The sequence below is a fragment of the Gracilinanus agilis genome, chromosome 4 (genome assembly GCF_016433145.1).
Source record: "Gracilinanus agilis isolate LMUSP501 chromosome 4, AgileGrace, whole genome shotgun sequence".
In the NCBI taxonomy this organism is placed as follows: domain Eukaryota; kingdom Metazoa; phylum Chordata; class Mammalia; order Didelphimorphia; family Didelphidae; genus Gracilinanus; species Gracilinanus agilis.
The window spans coordinates 190480678-190499751 of NC_058133.1; the positions used below are offsets into that span (position 1 = coordinate 190480678).

At 47.0% G+C, this 19074-nt stretch overlaps 1 protein-coding gene across 1 annotated transcript; it reads left to right on the forward strand.

The window, feature by feature from the left end:
* Positions 1-1888: 1888 nt before the first annotated feature.
* On the forward strand, positions 1889-10276 carry LOC123247676 (keratin, type I cytoskeletal 17). The gene is made up of 8 exons (XM_044676647.1): positions 1889-2332; positions 4404-4486; positions 5287-5443; positions 6836-6997; positions 7235-7360; positions 7719-7939; positions 8752-8777; positions 10182-10276. Exons 1-8 carry the CDS (start codon positions 1889-1891, stop codon positions 10274-10276), a joined length of 1314 nt encoding a protein of 437 aa, XP_044532582.1.
* The last annotated feature ends 8798 nt before the right edge of the window (positions 10277-19074 follow it).

Here is a 19074-nt window from a genome sequence, read left to right on the forward strand (position 1 = left end):
AACTTTCCTTTTATCCCTTCCATCACCTTCTCTCTGCCCATCCCTTTCCACTGTATACAGTGGTATAGTATAGGTGTTTAATTGATGTTGGTTGGTTGATTAATGTCTATGCCAAGCCTGTGGTGAGGGATAGATTTGGTACCTTCTCTGAAAATTCAAGAGTTGGGGGCAGCTGGGTAGCTCAGTGGATGGAGAGCCAGGCCTAGAGACGCAAGGTCCTAGGTTCAATTCTGGCCTCAGACACTTCCCAGCTGTGTGACCCTGGGCAAGTCACTTAACCCCCATTGCCCAGCCCTTACCATTCTTCTGCCTTGGAGCCAATACACCATTGATTCCCAAAGTGGGTGCCACTGTCCTCTGGTGGGTGCTGCAGTGATCCAGGGAGGCGGTGATGGCCACAGGTGCATTTGGGGGCAGTGAATAACTGTAAGAGGGCGGTGATAGTATGTGACAGGGGGTGCTAAGTAATATTTTTTCTGGAAAGGGGGCAGTAGGCCAAAAAAGTTTGGGAACCACTGCAATACACAGTATTGATTCTAAAATGGAAGGTAAGGGTTTAAAAAAAAAAAGAAAATTCAAGAATTAAAATTCATACTCCTTTGTGATGGAGGGACTTGGAACCCAGGGATGGAGAACTGGCAGATACGGGGATATAGTCACCAGATTTGCCCCAGAAGAGGGGGCTGAATAACTTGTTGGGCTGAATAGAATGTTGCTCCAGGGTGCCAATGGGAAGGGACTGCTTCCTCCCTGTCCAAGAACATTCCTTTTGTGGTCTTTTGCTAGCCCAAGCTGGGCCCTGCCTTTCCTTCCTTCTTGATGAGGGTTGGTCCAGCCCACTCTTTGGGTGATTGTGCAGTGTTCTGTGCCCCTGCCATATTCGTTTTTTTTTTTTTTTAACCCTTACCTTCCATCCTAGAATCAATACTGTGTATTGGTCCCAAAGCAGAAGAAGGATAAGAGCTAGGCAATGGGGGTTGAGTGACTTGCCCAGGGTCACCCAGCTAGGAAGTGTCTGAGGTCAGATTTGAATTCAGGACCTCCCTCGTCTAGGCCTGGCTCTCCATCCACTAAGCCACTTAGCTTCCCCCAGGTGGATTTTTAAAGGGAGACCCTTCTTTGAGCCGTCGCCCGGTGAGGCTCTTCGGTGTCAGCTGATTTAAGCAGGGGAAGGGCTTGAGACTAGAGCCATTCACCATTTGGGAGGCTCAGCTGAAGCTGGGAGATACCTGGGGAGCGATTGCATTAGCTCAGGGATGAGGCTCCCTGCCCTTTGCTGCTTTTTGTAGCTCAATGTTCCTTCTGCCTTCCCTATAAGGCAACTCCAGCCTAGGAGAGCTCCCCGAATCTAGGTCACCCGAGATCCAATTCCTGGAGTGATGCCGGCGGGCCTCCCTCCCTCCTTCCCTTCCTCCTCCTGCCGCTGCCGCTGCCTGGGAGGGCACTCGCTCCTCCTGACTTCTCTGCTGCTCCTCTCTTTCCCTCATTAGGTCATGGGAAAGCATAGCCCGGGGGCCCGGTCCAGCCTGAATCACAGGTGACGGTGTCTGAGCACAGAGAAGCACACATACTCACGCACAACGCTCACACTTACACACACGCGCACGCACGCACACAAACGCCCAGGGTGAGGATCTGAAGAAATGAGGCAAACCCCCCGGATGCTAATGGGGGGGAAGAGAGCCACCTGGGAGCTGGCGGGAGGCCAAGCGGTGATGAAAGCCCAGGAGAATGGAAACAAAAAAAGCGAGGGCTTTTGTAATCGCTACGCCCACTAGCCGGGCTATAAAGGCAGGGGGAGTAGAGCCACCGCTTACACACCTCTCAGCCCTCCCAGCGCCTCCTCTCGTGCCTGAAAACAGAGTGGGCCTTCTCTCTTGTCCTCACCATGGCCACCACCACCATTCGCCAGTACACCACCTCCAGCTCCATCAAGGGCTCTTCTGGCCTCGGCGGGGGCTCCTCCCGAGCCTCCTGCCGGGCCCCGGGCAGCTTTGGTTCTGTCTCCTCCTCTAGGCTGGTGTCAGGAGGGGGTCTGGGGGGAGGCTATGGAGGCAGCTGCTACTCAAGTGGGTACAGCTTCAGCAGCGGGATGGGGGGCAGCTATGGAGGCAGCTTCGGGAGTGTGGATGGCCTCCTGGCTGGTGGGGAGAAGGCCACCATGCAGAACCTCAATGACCGCTTGGCTAGCTACCTGGACAAGGTGCGTGCCCTGGAGGAGGCCAACACCGACCTGGAGCTGAAGATCCGGGACTGGTACCAGAAGCAGGCGCCTGGGCCTGCCCGGGACTACAGCGCCTACCATCAGACCATCGAGGACTTGAAGAACAAGGTACCATTCACACACACCCACACACATGCACACGCACGGATTTGCTTTATAAAATCCTCGGAGCTGGAAGGAACCCCTATTCAGACCCCCTTCTTTTATAGAGGGGAAATCCAAGGCTCACAGAGGTGGGCAGTACCCTGCCCCAAGTCCTACAGGTTAGTAAATGGCAAAGACCCCCGTCTCCAAATTTGATGTCCTTTCTATTACATATTGCCAGGGCTCAGAGAATGGCTCAAGTGAGACATCGAGGGCTTCCTAGAGGAGAGGGCAAAAAGAGGCAGTGTCCAGAGAAAGAGAGCCAGATGTGGACATGGAATTCCTGGGTTTGGACTCCATTGTGGGCCACTTCACCATCTATGTGACCTTGGGTTTAACATCGCCATGCCTTCATCTCTTCACCTGTCAAATGAGGGGCTTGGAGAGATGATCTCTAAAGTCTCCCTGCAGCGTCTAAATCTGTCATCCTCTGCACATATGATTCTCTCGACGAGTCATGATTGGCCCTTTGGGAGGGCTGGAACAGCTGTGTCCTAGAGTGTCTTCCACTCCCATCTCTCTCTGTGAGACTGAGTGCAGTGAGAGACAAATGACTTCCTCTCCTTGTCAAGGGTAGAGTCAACACCCAGGCTCTCCCCACACTCTGGGCCTGTTCTGATCCCAAATCTCTTGAGACTAGGGAAGAAAGATGGGGAAGTTGGTGGCTAATGTGGCTTGGTAGAGGGCCAAGAGTATAAAGGTACCTGTTATACCAGGTGGTGGATGTTGCCATCTAAGGAAGTGTTCAGACTAGGGAAGGACTCCAAGGATGGGGAAGGCTTCAGTGAGTGCCCTGTAGGTATCTTTAATACCTTGTATGGAGAAATCAGGGATTCCCTCTTTCCTTTCCTGCTCCAGAAGCTTGTTTTCAGAGCATTCCTGAAAAGGAGGAAACCTAAGTGGGAGCATCTGCAGGTCGAAGCATCCCTGGGATGCTGACTGTTTATTTAATAAGCTCCTCTGGGTCTGAATTTGATGTTACCCTCAGTGACTTCTTTAGGCCATTTCCCTTGGCCTTAGTTTCCCTTTCCCTGATGGGGTTGGACCAGAGTGGCAGAATGAAGTCATGGAAAGCACACTGGATTTGGAGTCTGAGGACTTGGGTTCAAAATGTAGCTTCAACAGTTTACTATCTGGGTACCAATTCAACTGAGACTCAGTTTCCTTTTCTGTAAAATGAGATGAAATGATTTATTCTCCTGTAATATTCCTTCCTTCCTTCCTTCCTTCCTTCCTTCCTTCCTTCCTTCCTTCCTTCCTTCCTTCCTTCCTCCCTCTCTCTGTCTCTCTCTTTCTTTCCCTTTCTCTCTTTCTTTCATCCTCTCTTTCTCTCTCTGTCTCTGTCTCTCTTTCTCTGTTTCTCTCTCTCTTTCTATCTCCCACTTATTTTTCCATCTTATTAATAGCCCTAAGACAAAAGGGCAAGAGCTAGGCAAATGAGTTTAAATGACTTGCCCAGGGTCATACAACTAGAAAATATCTGAGGCCAGATTTGAACCTAAATCCTCCTGACTTCAAATCTGGTGCTGTTTCCACAATGCTACCTGGCTGCTCTAAGTTCTCCTACTGCTCCAAAATTTCCAATTCATTCTATGCCCCAAACCAAGTCTAGGATCTGCCACATCCTTGGTTCAGATCCTCAGGTTTCCTTCCACTTAGCCTGAAGCCTTCTCTTCATAGAAATCAGGGCAAGGGGGGGTTGGCCAATTTTGGGAGAAGAGGGGCAAGTTTCAGCTCATTCAACTCCTACTCAGCTCCTGTCTGCTCCCCTGAGCAATTATCTTGGTGGGTTAGAAAGAGGAGCAGTTAGGGAGGGAGGGTCTGGGTGGAAGAGATGCCAATATCCTGTGCCTTTGAAACCTATGAATATGACAGTTAAGGCCAGAGGGGGTGGGGGTGGGGGGGGTCCTGTTTTTTCTGATGCTGAAGACAGTGCGGAGTGGGGAAAAGGAGAATCTAGTCATCTGGGATCCAGTCTATCCCTGCCAACTCTTTCTTCCCCTCCATTCACCCATTCCCTCTGTCCCTCCCTCAGATCCTCACAGCCACTGTGGACAATGCCAACATCCTTCTGCAGATTGACAATGCCCGCCTGGCTGCTGATGACTTCAGGACAAAGTGAGTTGTGGGCTGGATTTGGGAGCATCCTGCCATTTATGGGTTGCCATCTTATCTCTCTCTGTCTCCACTATGTGCATGTTGGATTGGGTGGTTTTGGATCTCCCTAGTACCTCACAATTAAGCATATTCATCCAGAGGGGTTGGGGCAGCTGGGCTGTTCTCAGGTTAGCTCTTTTCCTGAGTTCCTGGCAGGATCTTTGGGCCAAGGAGGGGGACCCTAAAGGTGGAAGACTTGATGTTTTCCCATCCCTTAGTCACTAGGACAGCAACTTTTATGTCAGTGGGGACCCTGGAACTTTCTGGAAAATCTCAGATGGGGAAGAGGGGGAAAAAAGGAGAGAGAGAAAAGTGGAATGAGGAGAAGGGGGCATTGCAAAGGGAAAATACCATTGGATTTGGAATCAGAAGATCTGGGTTTGAATCCTTACTTTGTTATTTATTAATTGTGTAACCTTGGGCAAATTGTTTAACTACTCTGGGTCTCAAATGACTCAGTAATTTTTAATGGTCCTTCTACCTCTAAATCCTATTAGAGAGAGAGAGAGAGAGACAGACAGACAGACAGACAGACAGACAGACAGACAGACAGAAGACAGACAGAGAAAAGAGTGGGTAAGGGGTAGGGCTTTGCCTCAGTTGCTTTGAGTCCACTGATGACATCTCTACAGCCTCAGTTCCTCTAGTTATCTTCCAGGACTAACCATTTCTAGGCCCTCGTTTCCTGGGAAGGTCTAAGGAAAGGTCAGTTTCTAGGATTGTTATGCCTTTCTTCCTGACCAGTCTGGTTCCTGTTGCAGGTATGAGACAGAGCTGGCCCTTCGTACCAGCGTGGAGGCTGATATCAATGGCCTGCGGAGGGTGCTGGATGAGTTGACCCTGGCCAGGGCTGACCTAGAAATGCAGATTGAAAATCTGAAGGAGGAGCTGGCCTACCTGAAGAAGAACCATGATGAGGTGAGTCTAAAGAAGGGGCAGTGGGAACCCAAGACAGGTTAAAATGGAGACAATGTGAATTACACATTCTGCAGGCTTAGGGATATTAGAGGAGACTGACTAGAAAGCTGGAAAGGTACAGTTAGAGTTCAGGATTGTCAGTTGATGTCAAAGGTTGACGGTCTAGTGGTGCTATCTACCCTGTAAAGGTTAGGGAGGGAGATCGAGTCCTTAGAGAGCTTCCATTCTGAGGGATGGAGACAAAGTCCTTGACCCCAGAGAGTTCCCAGTCTGATGGGGGAGACTGGACACACCACAGGGGAGACAGAGAGAGGAGCAAGGAAAATAAAGTACAAATTGAGCTCCAAAAGATTGAAGGAAAAGAATGGCCAGAAGAAGGTTGTATGAAGCCTCAGAGCCCTGAATTTTCTAAGGAAACTAGAAAATACTTAACCTCAGAAGTCCTATGGATGAAAGCTGACCTGAGAAGTAAAGATCATATGTTCTCTGCCAAGCATCCAGGAGATGACCAACTTGGGGAGTCATTAGTCAGACATGCCCCAGAGCTGAAAGTCCTAGCATGACACAATGATAAAAGAGGCCATTTGAAATACTAGAAAGTGATGGACTTAGAGGCAAGACCTGAGTTCAAATCTGGTCTTAGACATTTTCTTGCTATGTGACCCTAGCCAAATCACTTGATCCTATTTGCCTCAGTATCCTATTTAAAAAATGATCTTTCCAACTCCCAGTCTAAGGCAGCTAGATGCTAAATAATGGACTTGGATCTGGGAAGACCTAAGTTCAAATCCAACTTCAGAAACTTAATAGCTGTTTAAATTACTTGACCTTTAACTTCCTCAGCTATGAAATGAGGATAATAATAGTATTTACTGTATAGTTATTGTGAAAAGCAGTGGAGATAAAATATGTAAGGTGATTTTCAAACCTTTGAGAGCAATATAAATATTATTATTGTTATTATTATTAAAAACTCTTACCTTCTATCTTAGAACTGATACTAAGTATTGTTTCCAAGGTAGAAGACTGGTAAGGACTAAACAACTGGGATTAAGTGATTTGCTCATGATCACATAGTTAAGAAATATCTTTGGCCAGATTTGAACCAGGACCTCCTGTCTCCAGGCCTGGCTCTCTGTCCACTGAGCTACTTAAATGGCCCAATGCTATGATGATGATGATGATGATGATGATGATGATGATGATGATGATGATGGAATTAGAATCTAAGGACTTAAGTTCAAATCTCCAATCTTCTAAATATGACTTGTGTGACACTGGGCAAATAACATAGCTTCCTCTAGGCCTCAGTTTCCTAATCTGTAAAATGAGGGGGTTGGGCAATATAATCTTTGAAGAGTTTTTTGAGATATCCCCTATGATTGTCCACAGGAGATGAATGCCCTTAGAGGCCAGGTGGGTGGTGAGATCAACGTGGAGATGGATGCAGCACCTGGTGTGGACCTGAGTCGAACCCTATCTGAGATGCGAGACCAGTATGAGAAGATAGCAGAGAAGAACCGCAAGGATGCTGAGGACTGGTTCTTCAGCAAGGTGGGTACCAGAGTGTCTTTGTGAATTAAGGAAGGGGGGGGGTCTCTCTTGTTTGTTTTTCTTATCAGAGCTCTGACATCTGGTGTCTGTTGGTGGCTTGTTGGTGGCCTGGCATTGTGGGACTTGAGTCTGCTCATTTGATGGAGGGGTGCTAACCTTTATAGATAAATGGATCAGGGGCTCTGAAGTCAGATTGTAGGGAGTGGGCCCAAACTAATTTCTCCTACTCCTTTCTAGACTGAAGAGCTGAACCGAGAAGTAGCTACCAACAGTGAGCTCCTACAGAGTGGCAAGAGTGAGATCTCTGAGCTCCGTCGCAGTGTCCAGGCCCTGGAGATTGAGCTGCAGTCTCAACTCAGCATGGTAAGTATCCCATGCTTGTTGCCTCATGGTAGGTCCCCCCAGCCCCTCATTGGAGGCTAGACCACTAGTGGTGGCGTAGTGGATAGAAGGATTGGCTTGGAGTCAGGAAGATATAAATTCAAGTCCTACCTTAGATATTTACTAGATGTGGTTTCCAGTGAAAAAAAGAGGCAGCGTGATATAGATCTGGGTTCCAGTTCCATCCTAGATAGTAGCTGTGTGATTGCTCTGGGACTCAGTTTCCTCATCTATCAAATGAGGAGATCGGATTTGATGCCCGCTCCAGTTCTAAGCCTATGATCTTCTGAGTTGGATGGAGAACAAATCAGTGACTCCCTGTTTCTCTCTCCTCTTACAGAAAGCCTCCCTGGAGGGTAGCCTGGCTGAGACAGAAAGCCGTTACTGTGTCCAGCTGTCCCAGATCCAGGGGCTCATCAGCAGTGTCGAGGAGCAGCTGGCTCAGCTTCGCTGTGAGATGGAACAGCAGAACCAAGAGTACAAGATCCTCCTGGACGTGAAGACCCGGCTGGAGCAGGAGATCACCACCTACCGCCGCCTGCTGGAGGGAGAGGATGCCCAGTGAGTGGCCCAGTAGTGAGGTGGTCTGAGGGAGGGTAGGGGGGTGGGTGAGAGTCTGATGGTGAGATCCATGACTAGGGATGAGAGCAACCCCCTGGGCATCAGTATCCATCAGAGATTTTGAGACTTGACATGTAGAAAAATAAACACTTCTGTGCATAGTGGGGGTGGAGGCTCAGTGGATAGAAAGTCAGATCCTGAGACAAGAAGTCCTGGGTCCAAGTATGACCTCAGATGCTTCTTAGCTGTGTGACCCTGGGCAATTCATTTAACCCCACATTGTTTAGCCCATATTGCTCTTCTGCTTTGGAACTAATACTTAGTATTACTTCTAAGAGGGAAGGTATGGGTTAAAAAAATGCCTTTTGTGGCAGGGAGAGCAGAATTTTCTGGTGTTAAAAACATGGGCAGCTAGGTGGCATAGCAGACAGAGAACCAGATCTGGAGCTAGAAGGCCTTGGGTTCAAATTTAGCCTCAGACACGTCCTAGTTGTGTGACCCTGAGTAAGTCACTTTACCTTGATCACCTAGCCCTTGCTACTCTTCTGTCTTAGAACTCAGACTAAGATAGAAGGTAAGAATTTAAAAAAATCATGCATTTGTCAAACATAATATTGAAAAGTAAAATATCCCTCACCAGGCCCTCTCCATCCATTTATCTTTGTAATAGTTGCCCTTTTAGATACTCTGTCTGTGATCCCTATGGGAACAGTGGAATCTGTATGTATGAAGGGAGGTGGGTTCCTTTATATCTGAGGAGTCTCAATCCTAGGTACCTCACATCTAATACTTTCTTTTTTCTTCTTCCACAGCCTGTCTCAGTACAAGCCCAAAGAACGTAAGTAGAGTAACAGCCAGAAATAAGGGCAGGGAAACCTTTTGGGCACTGGGCACATCTGTAGAGGTTCAGTGGGGTGCTTGTAAAGTTATGTCCAGGTGGCATGAGAAACCATGACAAAACCACAATGGTGTGGCAAGAAGGCAGAGGGATCATTAGTCACTCATTGGTTACTGTCACCCATCCAGACTCCAGTCAGAGTCCTGTGAGAGATGCTGTGTAGGGATTAAAGGAAAGGCAGCAGGGAGATCTCAGTCTGGCCCTTCCAGACTTCTCAGTCCAATATGTGAGACAAAATTCCCATTCTCAAAGGGTTCTCAGACCATTTGGTGGGTGGGTAAGGGCAACATAGCAGCCCCTGCCTTGGGGAAGCTTGCACTTTAGTGGTAAAGGCAGGGTGACACATAAGAGGATAATTTAAGAGCACAAATGGAGCCATGAGAGTCTGGGTGGCAAAGTAGATAGCAAGCTAGCCTGAAATCAGGAAGACCTGAGTTCAGGTCTCACCACTGACAAATACTGCTGTATATGGGCAAGTAACTTAATTTCTCAGTGTTCTAGGCAACTCTTTAAGGCAATAAATTGCAGAGAAGGTGCTGATCTTGGTTGATAGAGGGAGTTTCCTCTCTTGGGGGTTCCCTATAGTCATGAAAACAGCTCTGATTCTCATCTACCATCCCTGTCTTCTAACTCCATGTTGGCTAACCTATGGCACATGTGCTGGAGGGGGCTGCTCCCTTCCCCCTTTCATGTGTGCCTGAGGACATTTCTCTCATCACCCACCCCTTTGCCCAGTCGCCCAATGGGAGCTCTTCCTCCTTCCTCTGTCTGGGGTAAGCCAGAGGGTTCACATGTGGCATGAGGGTTGCAATTGGGCACTCAGTGTCTAAAAGGTTCACCATCACTGGCTTACCCAGTCATTCTGTGTGGGAGGAATGGCCACATTGAAGGGCATGTAGAAAACAAAGGGAGTGATCTGCATTGGAGATGAGGATCACATTAGTTGTCCTGAAAAAGGGAGGAGGAAGGGAGCAATGAGCCTGGGGCCAGTTGGTAGAAGAATCTTGAATGTCAAGCTGAGGAGCTGATGTCATAGGCTTGGGAACAGAGTGGGAAGGGTCAGACAGTTAACAGTTTAACAAACACCCATTAAGTGCTTACTATGTGCCAGGAACAAAGCTAGCTGGGAATACAAATGAAGGCAAAGAAAAGCTCTCATTTTAATGGGGGAGACAACCCACAGACATCTACGTACATACAGTAGAACAACACATGAGCAACATCCAAGGGCTTCTGGTCTAAATGGGAGTTTTGGCTGGCTGACCTCTGCTGTAGCCAGAAGGTAGATTCTGACCTGGTTTTGGCAACGTCACCAAATGTCTAATCTCTTGGCTTCTTCTGCAGCTGTGACCACTCGCCAGGTTCGCACCATTGTGGAGGAGGTGCAGGATGGCAAGGTCATCTCTTCCCGGGAGCAGGTCCACCAATCCACCCGCTAAGACCTGGCAGTCTGAGGGAACCTCATTGGCTCAAGGGAGAAACAACAGGAAAGTCACTTTTCAGTGACTTCGATTGGGACCCTGCTTATGTCTCTCCCTCCTTCAGCTTCCTGATGTAGCCCCTTTCCCTCCCCAGGCTCATGCCTCTGATCTTCAGATTCTTACCCTTCCCAACAATAAAGCTTGTGGATTTAGAGAGAAAATTGGAGTCCTGTCTTGGTTCTTGGTTGACCCAGAAGGTGGAATCCCTGTGGAACTGCCAAGAGTGGGTCCAGGAGAGAAGAAGGAGAACCTCTCTTGTTTGCCTGGGACCATGGAGGAAGGAACCGAGGGGCCCTGAGACCCAGCTTTCTGCCCAGTACGCTTTCTTCTTAGAAACATGGCACTTGGCCTGAGGGGACAGGGATTCTTCACAATGATAAATTCTATCAGTGTCTTCAGGCTTCTCCCATAGGATGAGTCCTGAAAGAACTCTATAGTCTACTCTCTAAGCCTCAGTTTCCTCATCTGTAAAATGAAGAGGTTGAACCAGATGACTTCTGAGGTGTCCTTCCCTCCCTCAGTTCTATATCTCTGCTCCTATAAGCCATTATTCATTGACTAGGGCTAGAGTGATGTTATTTAGGTTTCTTCGTTATTCCTTCTCTTTATCTTTTGTCCCTTACGTATCAGCTCCCTGATGCAGTCTGGACAGTGGGCAGCGTGAAATCCAAAGATCAGAGACTACATCTGACAACCTTCTTTTGTAGGGTTACTTAACTTTTTTGGAGGTTATGGACCTCTTTATCAAAACATCTTGTTACTTAAATTCATAAGTGGGGGGCGGGGGGATGAGGCGGCTCAGTGGATTGAGAGCCAGGCCTTAGAGATGGGAAGTCCTGGGTTCAAATTTGACCTAGCTGTTCAATCCTGGGCAAGCCAGTTAACCCCAATTGCCTAGCTCTTATTGCTCATCTGCCTTGATTTTTAAGACAAAAGGTAAGGGCTTAAAAACAAAATCATAATTGAAGGAGATGCTAAATTTCAGTTAGAGGTTGGTTAAAAATCCCGATGTCACATTTTTCCTCATTTGATTCACAGATACTCTGAAATCTATGCACACATCCTTGGGGATCTTCAGAGCTCAGGTTAAGAAGCCCAGCTCTAGGGGAAAGTCTGAAGAGAGCAGACTGGAGGTCCATGCTCCCCCTCTTTTGCTTCAGATAACTTAGGTCCATGGCTCCAGTCTGAGTCTTGGGTCTAACCTATAGAGAAACCCTCAGGTGGATGGGGTAGGAGAGAGGACTCATTAATACTCTTCCCAATCCTTCCCCCTACAACTATGGAGGAGAATGACTTTGAGTGATTCCGTTAAACCTCCAGGGTCTCACTTTCTTCATTTATAAAATGAAAGCTCTGGACAAATCTCTTAGCTCTCAATCCTATGATCTAGGCTAGGGCTCAGAGAGAAGTTTCCAGAAACTAGGAAAAGTACTAAGGATGGGGAGGCGGCTCTAGAGAGAATTCTCTACATATATCTCTAGAGATGCTATCTCAGGCTCTAGAGATAATTCCAAAAAAAAAAAAAAAAAAAAAAAAGGAAGGAAAGGAAGAGAAAGCAGTGAAGTTTACAGATGACCATCTTTGCCACATTACTTCTGCCAAGTGTCATCTTCACAGACTGTTGGGAATGGGGAGGAAGGACTTCCCATATTCTGCGAATTTCTAGTCTCCCAGTCTCAGAACCCAAGCATTAATTTAGGTTAAGCTCCCTCTGGGGACCCCCCTATCCTAACACCTCCCTGTAGCAAAGGCAGAGAGCAAGAACTCCGGAAGAGCCCAGGGTGGGGATGGAGACAATATTATTTATTTGTAGGTAGGGAACAATGGTGATATGTGCCTGGACACCTGGCATTCTGGGGGAACACACAAGTTGGCTTTGTTGAAAAGGATCAATTTAACTTTTGAAATAAGCACTGTCATCTTGGTATAATAGACCCTGAGCAGGAAGGGCCTTTAGCTTTGGGGTAGGGTGTTGGGAGCACTGTCTCCTTTGGGGAATGGTATGTGGGGAGATTCCAGGAGACTCCTTTGACTGGAAGTCTTACTCTCCTCCCTCTACTGCCCCAGGGAAGAGGAGGAGGGTGGAGACGGAAGTGGTTTGCCCCACCGCTTAGGGAGGAGAGGCTGGGAGCAGACACCGACAGATCTATTTTCTTTTTAGGAAAATACTTCTCTTGGGTGGTGACTGTGATTGTTGGCTGGAACCTTTCCCTCAAACCAGACTCACAGATAAGGTGATGAAGGTGGTGGGAGAAGGAGAAAGGTGCCATGTGGCCTCTTCTTGCTTCCAGTGAAATCCTAGGATCACATAGATAGAGAGCTAGAAGAAATCTTAGCAGTCTTCTTCTAATCCTAGACCTAGGATTAGAAGGGATGTCAGAGAGAGTTGAATCTAGCTCAAACCTCCCCTCCCCACCACAGTCCCATTTCACAGATGAGACAACTGAGGTCTTCTTGTCCAAGGTCACCCAGGGAGTAAGTATCAGAGGTGGGATGTGAAGCCAGGTATTCATTCTAATGCACCAAGAGGGAAATGATAGCCAGTTAAAATGAGGAGGAATGTTGAAAGATGGAGACATGGAGACCCTAAAGAGTGTCTCTGATGCCCAGACAACTGGGATCAGGTTCACTGTGGACATTGCTAGGCAGAAGGTATAAAGAAAGGCTCTCAGGATAGCAAAAAGACCATAAACCTGGACCCCATCCCAGAATCGTTTTCTCTAACTTTAACTTTCAAGATATCCTCCAAACATCTTTTCTCCAGACTCAGTTATCTCCTGATAACTGCTGCTGCCAGCTTCTCCCTAACCCTATTGGAGTTAAGAATCTATCCTCTTCCTTACTGTTGGAGGAGAACAATTTGCTCCCCTTTTCCTTTTCCTTCCCCTACTTTCCCCTTTTATTTACAAGAAACAAGATAGCTTTAAAAATTAGTCAAAGAAAGGGAGATTAGAATACAAGATGGGGGCACTGAGGTCAGTGGTCACAGAAGAAATGGAGTGTTGGGAAGAATGGGTTAGTCCCATCTGGGCCTGCTGTGGTCTCTCCTCCCACCATTTTGAATAAGGGAAGGGGAGATGGAAAAATCTCTGTGTGATCATTTGAGGAAAGAATATAATGAGTTGGCTGGAAACCATCTGGAAAAACAAAGAAATAGTAGGGAACTGAATCAAAATCGTTTGGGACAAAATCTCCACAGAGTCCACTGTGCTTGGATTTAAAGAATGTTGTATATCAAACAGGATGTATGATAGTGAAGATGGTGTTTTGTGGGAAGAAGAGGATGATGGCAATGACAACAATGATGCTTCCACTTTGGGAGACGAGGAGATAGAAGAGGGAGGAGAACATGATTAAATATTGGAAGGTAGTTTCTCACAAGTATCTATAAAAGTAATACATATTTAATAAAAGTGTTGGCATGAAAACTTCTTTAACTTGTTTTCAGGACCTTGAAAAAACTTCGAATACAAAGTGCCTGCATTATTCATGGGTTAAGAGAAAATTGTCATTTAAAAGGAGCAAATATAGGGTTTCCTCTTTCTAAGTTACTCTTCAAAATATGTGGGATCGCACTATATCGGGGGTAATATTTTATCCAGGCTAATACAGTATATGAATGGCCTAAGCGGTAATTAGGACAAATTCGGTTAAGTGGTACGGGTGAATTAATGTTACATTTCTGTGCCTTTTAAGTTTTGGAAGCTCCATGAGAGACAAAGCATCTATGACTTACCCTTATAAGCCCTAGAGATTCCTGGGATGGCTGATATAACTGGGGCAGTGACTCTATCTAAAAAGTTTTCCCCTCCAAAGAGGAGGTAGAAGAAGGAGCCCTAGAAGGTGAGAAAAGGAATAAATATATATGTATATTTTTTCTTTTCTAGTAGCTTGTTTTCAGACCGTGAGGACTTCCCCGGGGGCAGAAACGAGGGAGGAGGAGGCAGAGGATGTTCTCGGGTAGGAGAGGATCTTTGCTGCTGATTCTAAAGCATTCTCCTTTGGCAGCTGGGGGTGGGAGGCAAATTTCCCAATCTAAAGAACCAGTCTTAAGTTTTCATTGCCCAACCCTTCCCAGGAACCCAAAGGGTGATCTCATGTATCCTCCCAACAATCCTAAAGGACCAGAGAAATAATTGGGAAGAGTCTCCCCATTGTATGGATTAAGACACTGAGACCAAGAGAGATGTCTTGACTCAGCCAGTGTCATTCGGCATGCCTAGGGTGGAGCTGGGGAACAGGAGGGGGATGAATCAACCTAGAAACAGGGGGCTTTGTTGGACTTGTGACTTGTGGCTGAAGGGATGAATCAGGGTGCAGAGACCCTTCCCTCCGTGGGCAGGGGGAGGAGGGGAGCTTGTGGACCATGGGAGAGCCGGTGGCTAGGACAAAGGTTATGTGGAGAGTCTTGAAAACCTAGTTAGAAGCTCTAGAGTTCATGGGGTGTGTTTGTATTCTCAGAGAGAAAATCACTCCTAGGAAATGACTGGGAATTAGAATTTGGGCTTGGGTGGGGACTCCTGTAGAGGAAGCTGGGGTACAATATGAATGGAAAGGCTTAAGTCAGTGGGAGATAATGCTAGGATTGTTTGGGATGTGTTTAACCTGCTCTTATACAAATGGAGCAAGGAGAAGCCCATATGGTGGAGACACTGTGAAGAGGCTGGTCCTGGTGAACCCTGTTCTCAAGAGGGAACCTATTATGATTAAAAATGATGAGGGCCGAGATTTGAAGGGAGAATAGTATTTTAATAAAAGCCATGCTGATAGAGATAAACTGACCACGCGCCTGTAAGAAACCTCTTCCAACCTCACCCTCAGCCATTTACCTTTCCTCTCCCCGTGCGCTCAGGTAGCTAAAGAGCTTCCAAGTCACTTCCCCCTCTTTTTAAAACAGTCCCTCACCTTGAATACGTAATCCAAAACAGGAAACCCATTGGACCACAGGAAATGTAGTTCCAAGTATCTCAAGTGATTTTAAATGACACAAACCTCTGGGTCAGACCTTATGGGCACAGAAGTTCTTGGAGAGTGAGGCACTTATTCAGTGGGACGCAGGGTTCAGTCAGTCAGTCAGTCAACCTCAGAGAAGTAGAAAAGGCTCTAGGATGGAAGGGCTGACTGCTCGCCGTCCTCAGCCTCTCCTGAAGCCAGCCACCCTAGCCTATGTGGCCAGCTCTGTGCTGGCATCCCTTCTCCTCCAGCCCTGAGAAAATGCATAGCCTGAGTGGTGACCAAGGAAAGGGAAGGCGATATATTACTAGGGTCATAGATTTAGAGATGGAAGGGGCCCTAGGGCACAAGGAGTCCATTTCCCTCATTCTACAGTTGAGGAGACTGAGGTTGAGAGAAGTTAAGTGATTTGCTCAAGGCCACACAGCTAGGGAAGTATCTTGGTCAGGAATTAAACTTTTTTTTTTTTTTTTGACTCCAGGCAGCTAGATGGAGTGCCAGGGCTGAAGTCAAGAACTCATCTTCCTGGGAGCAATTGGGTAGCTCAGTGGATCAAGAGCCAGGTCTAGAGATAGGGAGGTCCTGGGTTCAATCTGGCCTCAGGGACCCTGGGTAAGTCACTTAACGTTCATTGCCTAGCCCTTATTGCTCTTGTGTACATAGTCCTGATTCCAAGATGGAAGGTAAGGGTTTAAAAAAACAAACAAAAAAACTCCTCATCTTCCTGAGTTCAGAATGGGCTTCAGACCCTTCCCAGTTGTATGTGACCATGGGTAAGTCACTTAATTGTTTGCCTCAGTTTCCTCATCTATAAAATGAATGGGAGAAAGAAATGGCAACCCACTCCAGTATCTTAGCTATGTGTGACCCTGGCAAGTCACTTCACCCTGCTTGCTTCAGTTTCCTCATCTATAAAATGAATGGGAGAAGGAAATGGCAAACCACTCCAGTAACTTTGCCAAGAAAACTCCCAAATAGAATCACGTAGAGTTGGACACGATTGAACAACAAAACTTCTTGACTTCGAGTCCAGCATTCTACCCATTGTGCCACTAAAGTAAAATGGATCCTCTAGAAAAACCTTAAGTCAAAAGAGGGAGACAAGAAAGGAAGAGAATGAAGGCAGATTAAGGTGGAGGCACAGAAAATGAGCTGACTTTGGATTAGTCAGAGCTGTATTTTGGGCACAGCCCAAGGAAAACCAGCTGAGAAGGTAGGTTGAAGGGTTGCCAGGAGCCAAGTCAGACCTTAGACCAAAGGTTGGTGATTGGGATCCCAGACTAGAGAAGACCCCATTCCCTTGAGGCCTTAGGAAACATAGGATCTCAGGGTTAAGCGCTGGGAGGCCTTTTAGAGACCGCCGAGTCCCAGGGGCTCTTTACCTTTTGGTGCCGTGGTGCCCTGGGCCAGTTTGGTGAGACCTGTGGACACCTTCTCAGATTCATGTTTTAAAATGTATAAAATAAAATATGAAGGACTGCAAAGGAAATGACCAGCTAGGTGGTGCAATGGATAGAGTGCCTGGCCTGGAGTCAGGGAGACTAATTTTCCTGAGTTCAATGCTAGCCTCACATACCGACTAGCGGTATGACCTTGGGTGAGTCACTTACCCCTGTTTGCCTCGGTTTCTTCATCTGTAAAATGAGCTGGAGAAGGAAATTGCAAAACCATTCCAGGATCTTTGCCAAGAAAACCCTAAATGGGATCATAAAGAGTTGGACAGGATTGAAAATGACTGAACAGCAGACCCTCAAGGAGATCATATTCTCATGACCTTCCATTGAGAGTTCATAATTGCCTTCATCGTCTGACCCAAACACACAAGGCTCCATCTGTGTGGCCCAGAACCTGCTGTAAGTGCTGTGCTGTGGCTCCAGGTGTGTTGGGACATGTGAATGTGCTCTGTGACTGTGTGCACCGGAGATCAGTGCCCAGGCCATGCATTTTCTCAGGGCTGGGGGAGACGGGATGCCAGCCCAGAACTGGCTGCATAGGCTAGGGTGGCTGGCGAGCAGTCAGCCCTTCCATCCTAAGCCTCCCAACCGGTGGAGTGTTAGACTGAATCCAACAGAGGGAGAGGGAAGATACGATCTTTGTCCTCAGGGAGCTCAAAGTCTAATAGAAGAGAAATTTCTCTTGTCCTCAGAAAGCACCAAACCAGATGGGAGGGATGCAGTAGGAGGCGGGGCGGGCCAGAGGGGTGGAGAGACTTCATCTTGAAAGTCAATCAATCAACAAGAAATTATTAAATGTTTATTATGTGACAGGCACTGCGCTAAGCCCTGGGGATACAAAAAAGGCAAAGATAGCTCTTGTCCTTAAGAAGGTCAAGGGGAAGAGGGGAAGACAACATGTAAATGGATAAAGTGTAAAAAATAGATCCAGTGTCATAAAAAGATCCAGGATAAATGAGAGGTAAGCTCAGAGAGAAGAGAGCACCCATCTGAAGGACTAGGAAAGACTTGTGACAATAGGTGGGATGTGAGCAGAGACTGAAGGAGACTAGGGAAGCCACATGGTGGAGGGTGATGGGAGAGCGGTCCAGGCCTGGGAAGAGAGTGAAATGTGGATCTGGAAGATGAAGTGCCCCCTGGTGAAGTAAGGAGGCCAGTGTCCCTGGTAGTAGGAGAGGAGAAGGGAGTAAAGAAGATTAGAAAGGTAGGAAGGGACTAACTTACAAAAAACTTTAAAAGTCAAACTAAAAAGCCAGTCAACCATGGGGGCAGCTGGGTAGCTCAGTGGATTGAGAGCCAGGCCTAGAGACAGGAGGTCCTAGGTTTAAATCCGGCCTCAGACACTTCCCAGCTGTGTGACCCTGGGCAAGTCACTTGACCCCCATTGCCTACCCTTACCAATCTTCCACCTATAAGTCAATACACAGAAGTTAAGGGTTTAAAATTAAAAAAAAAAAAAAAGCCAATCAACCAAATGCTTGTTGATTGATTGAGGGCAGAGACTGTCTCTCCCCTACGAGGAACTGTGTCCCATCCATAGGGTTTGGTGCTTTCTGAGAACAAGAAAAGTTTCCTCCCATTAGACTGTGAGCTATCTGATGACAGAGATTGTATCTACCCTCTCACTCTGGGATTTTAATGGTTAGTCTTTAATACAGTGGATAGAGTGCCAGGCCTAGAGTCAAGGAGACTCATCTTTCTGGGTTCAAATGTGGTCACAGACACTTCCTAGCTGGGTGACCCTGGACAAGTCACTTAAACCCCATTGCCTAGCCCTGATGCACAGTATTGATTCCAAGACAGAAGGTGAGGGTTTAATAATAAAAACAACAACAACAAAAACTAAAAAAACTTTATGGGTGCTTTTTTGTTTTTATATCTTAGATGGGAAATACTCTGTCAAAGAACACTTCCTTGTGACAAAGAAAAATATTTAAGCAAAACAGAGACTGTATCAGTATATAACATTTAGTGCCTCTAGTCCCTCTTCTCTCTGATGATACTTCCTCATCTCTTCTTTGAGGCCAATTACCCAGCATGACCCTACAGTCTTTAAAAATAAATACCAGAGGAGTGCAAGCTGTGGCAGGCCCTATTAGGATGGCAAGTCTTTGGCCAGGGTTCCAGTCAGTGTTTGGCTCTGAATCTGTTATCTGAGGCTCAGTCCAGTTAAGTATGGAAAGCTTTATCACCAGAATGTTGGCCACTAGGTGCCACCCATGGATCTCATCTTTGTGCTTCCCCTGATGCATTACACATAGTGGGCATTTGATAATGCTTATGGAATGAACAAATAAATGAGGGAACTTGGAGGTATATTCAGACCCTAGAAACTCCCTCTTTCCTTCC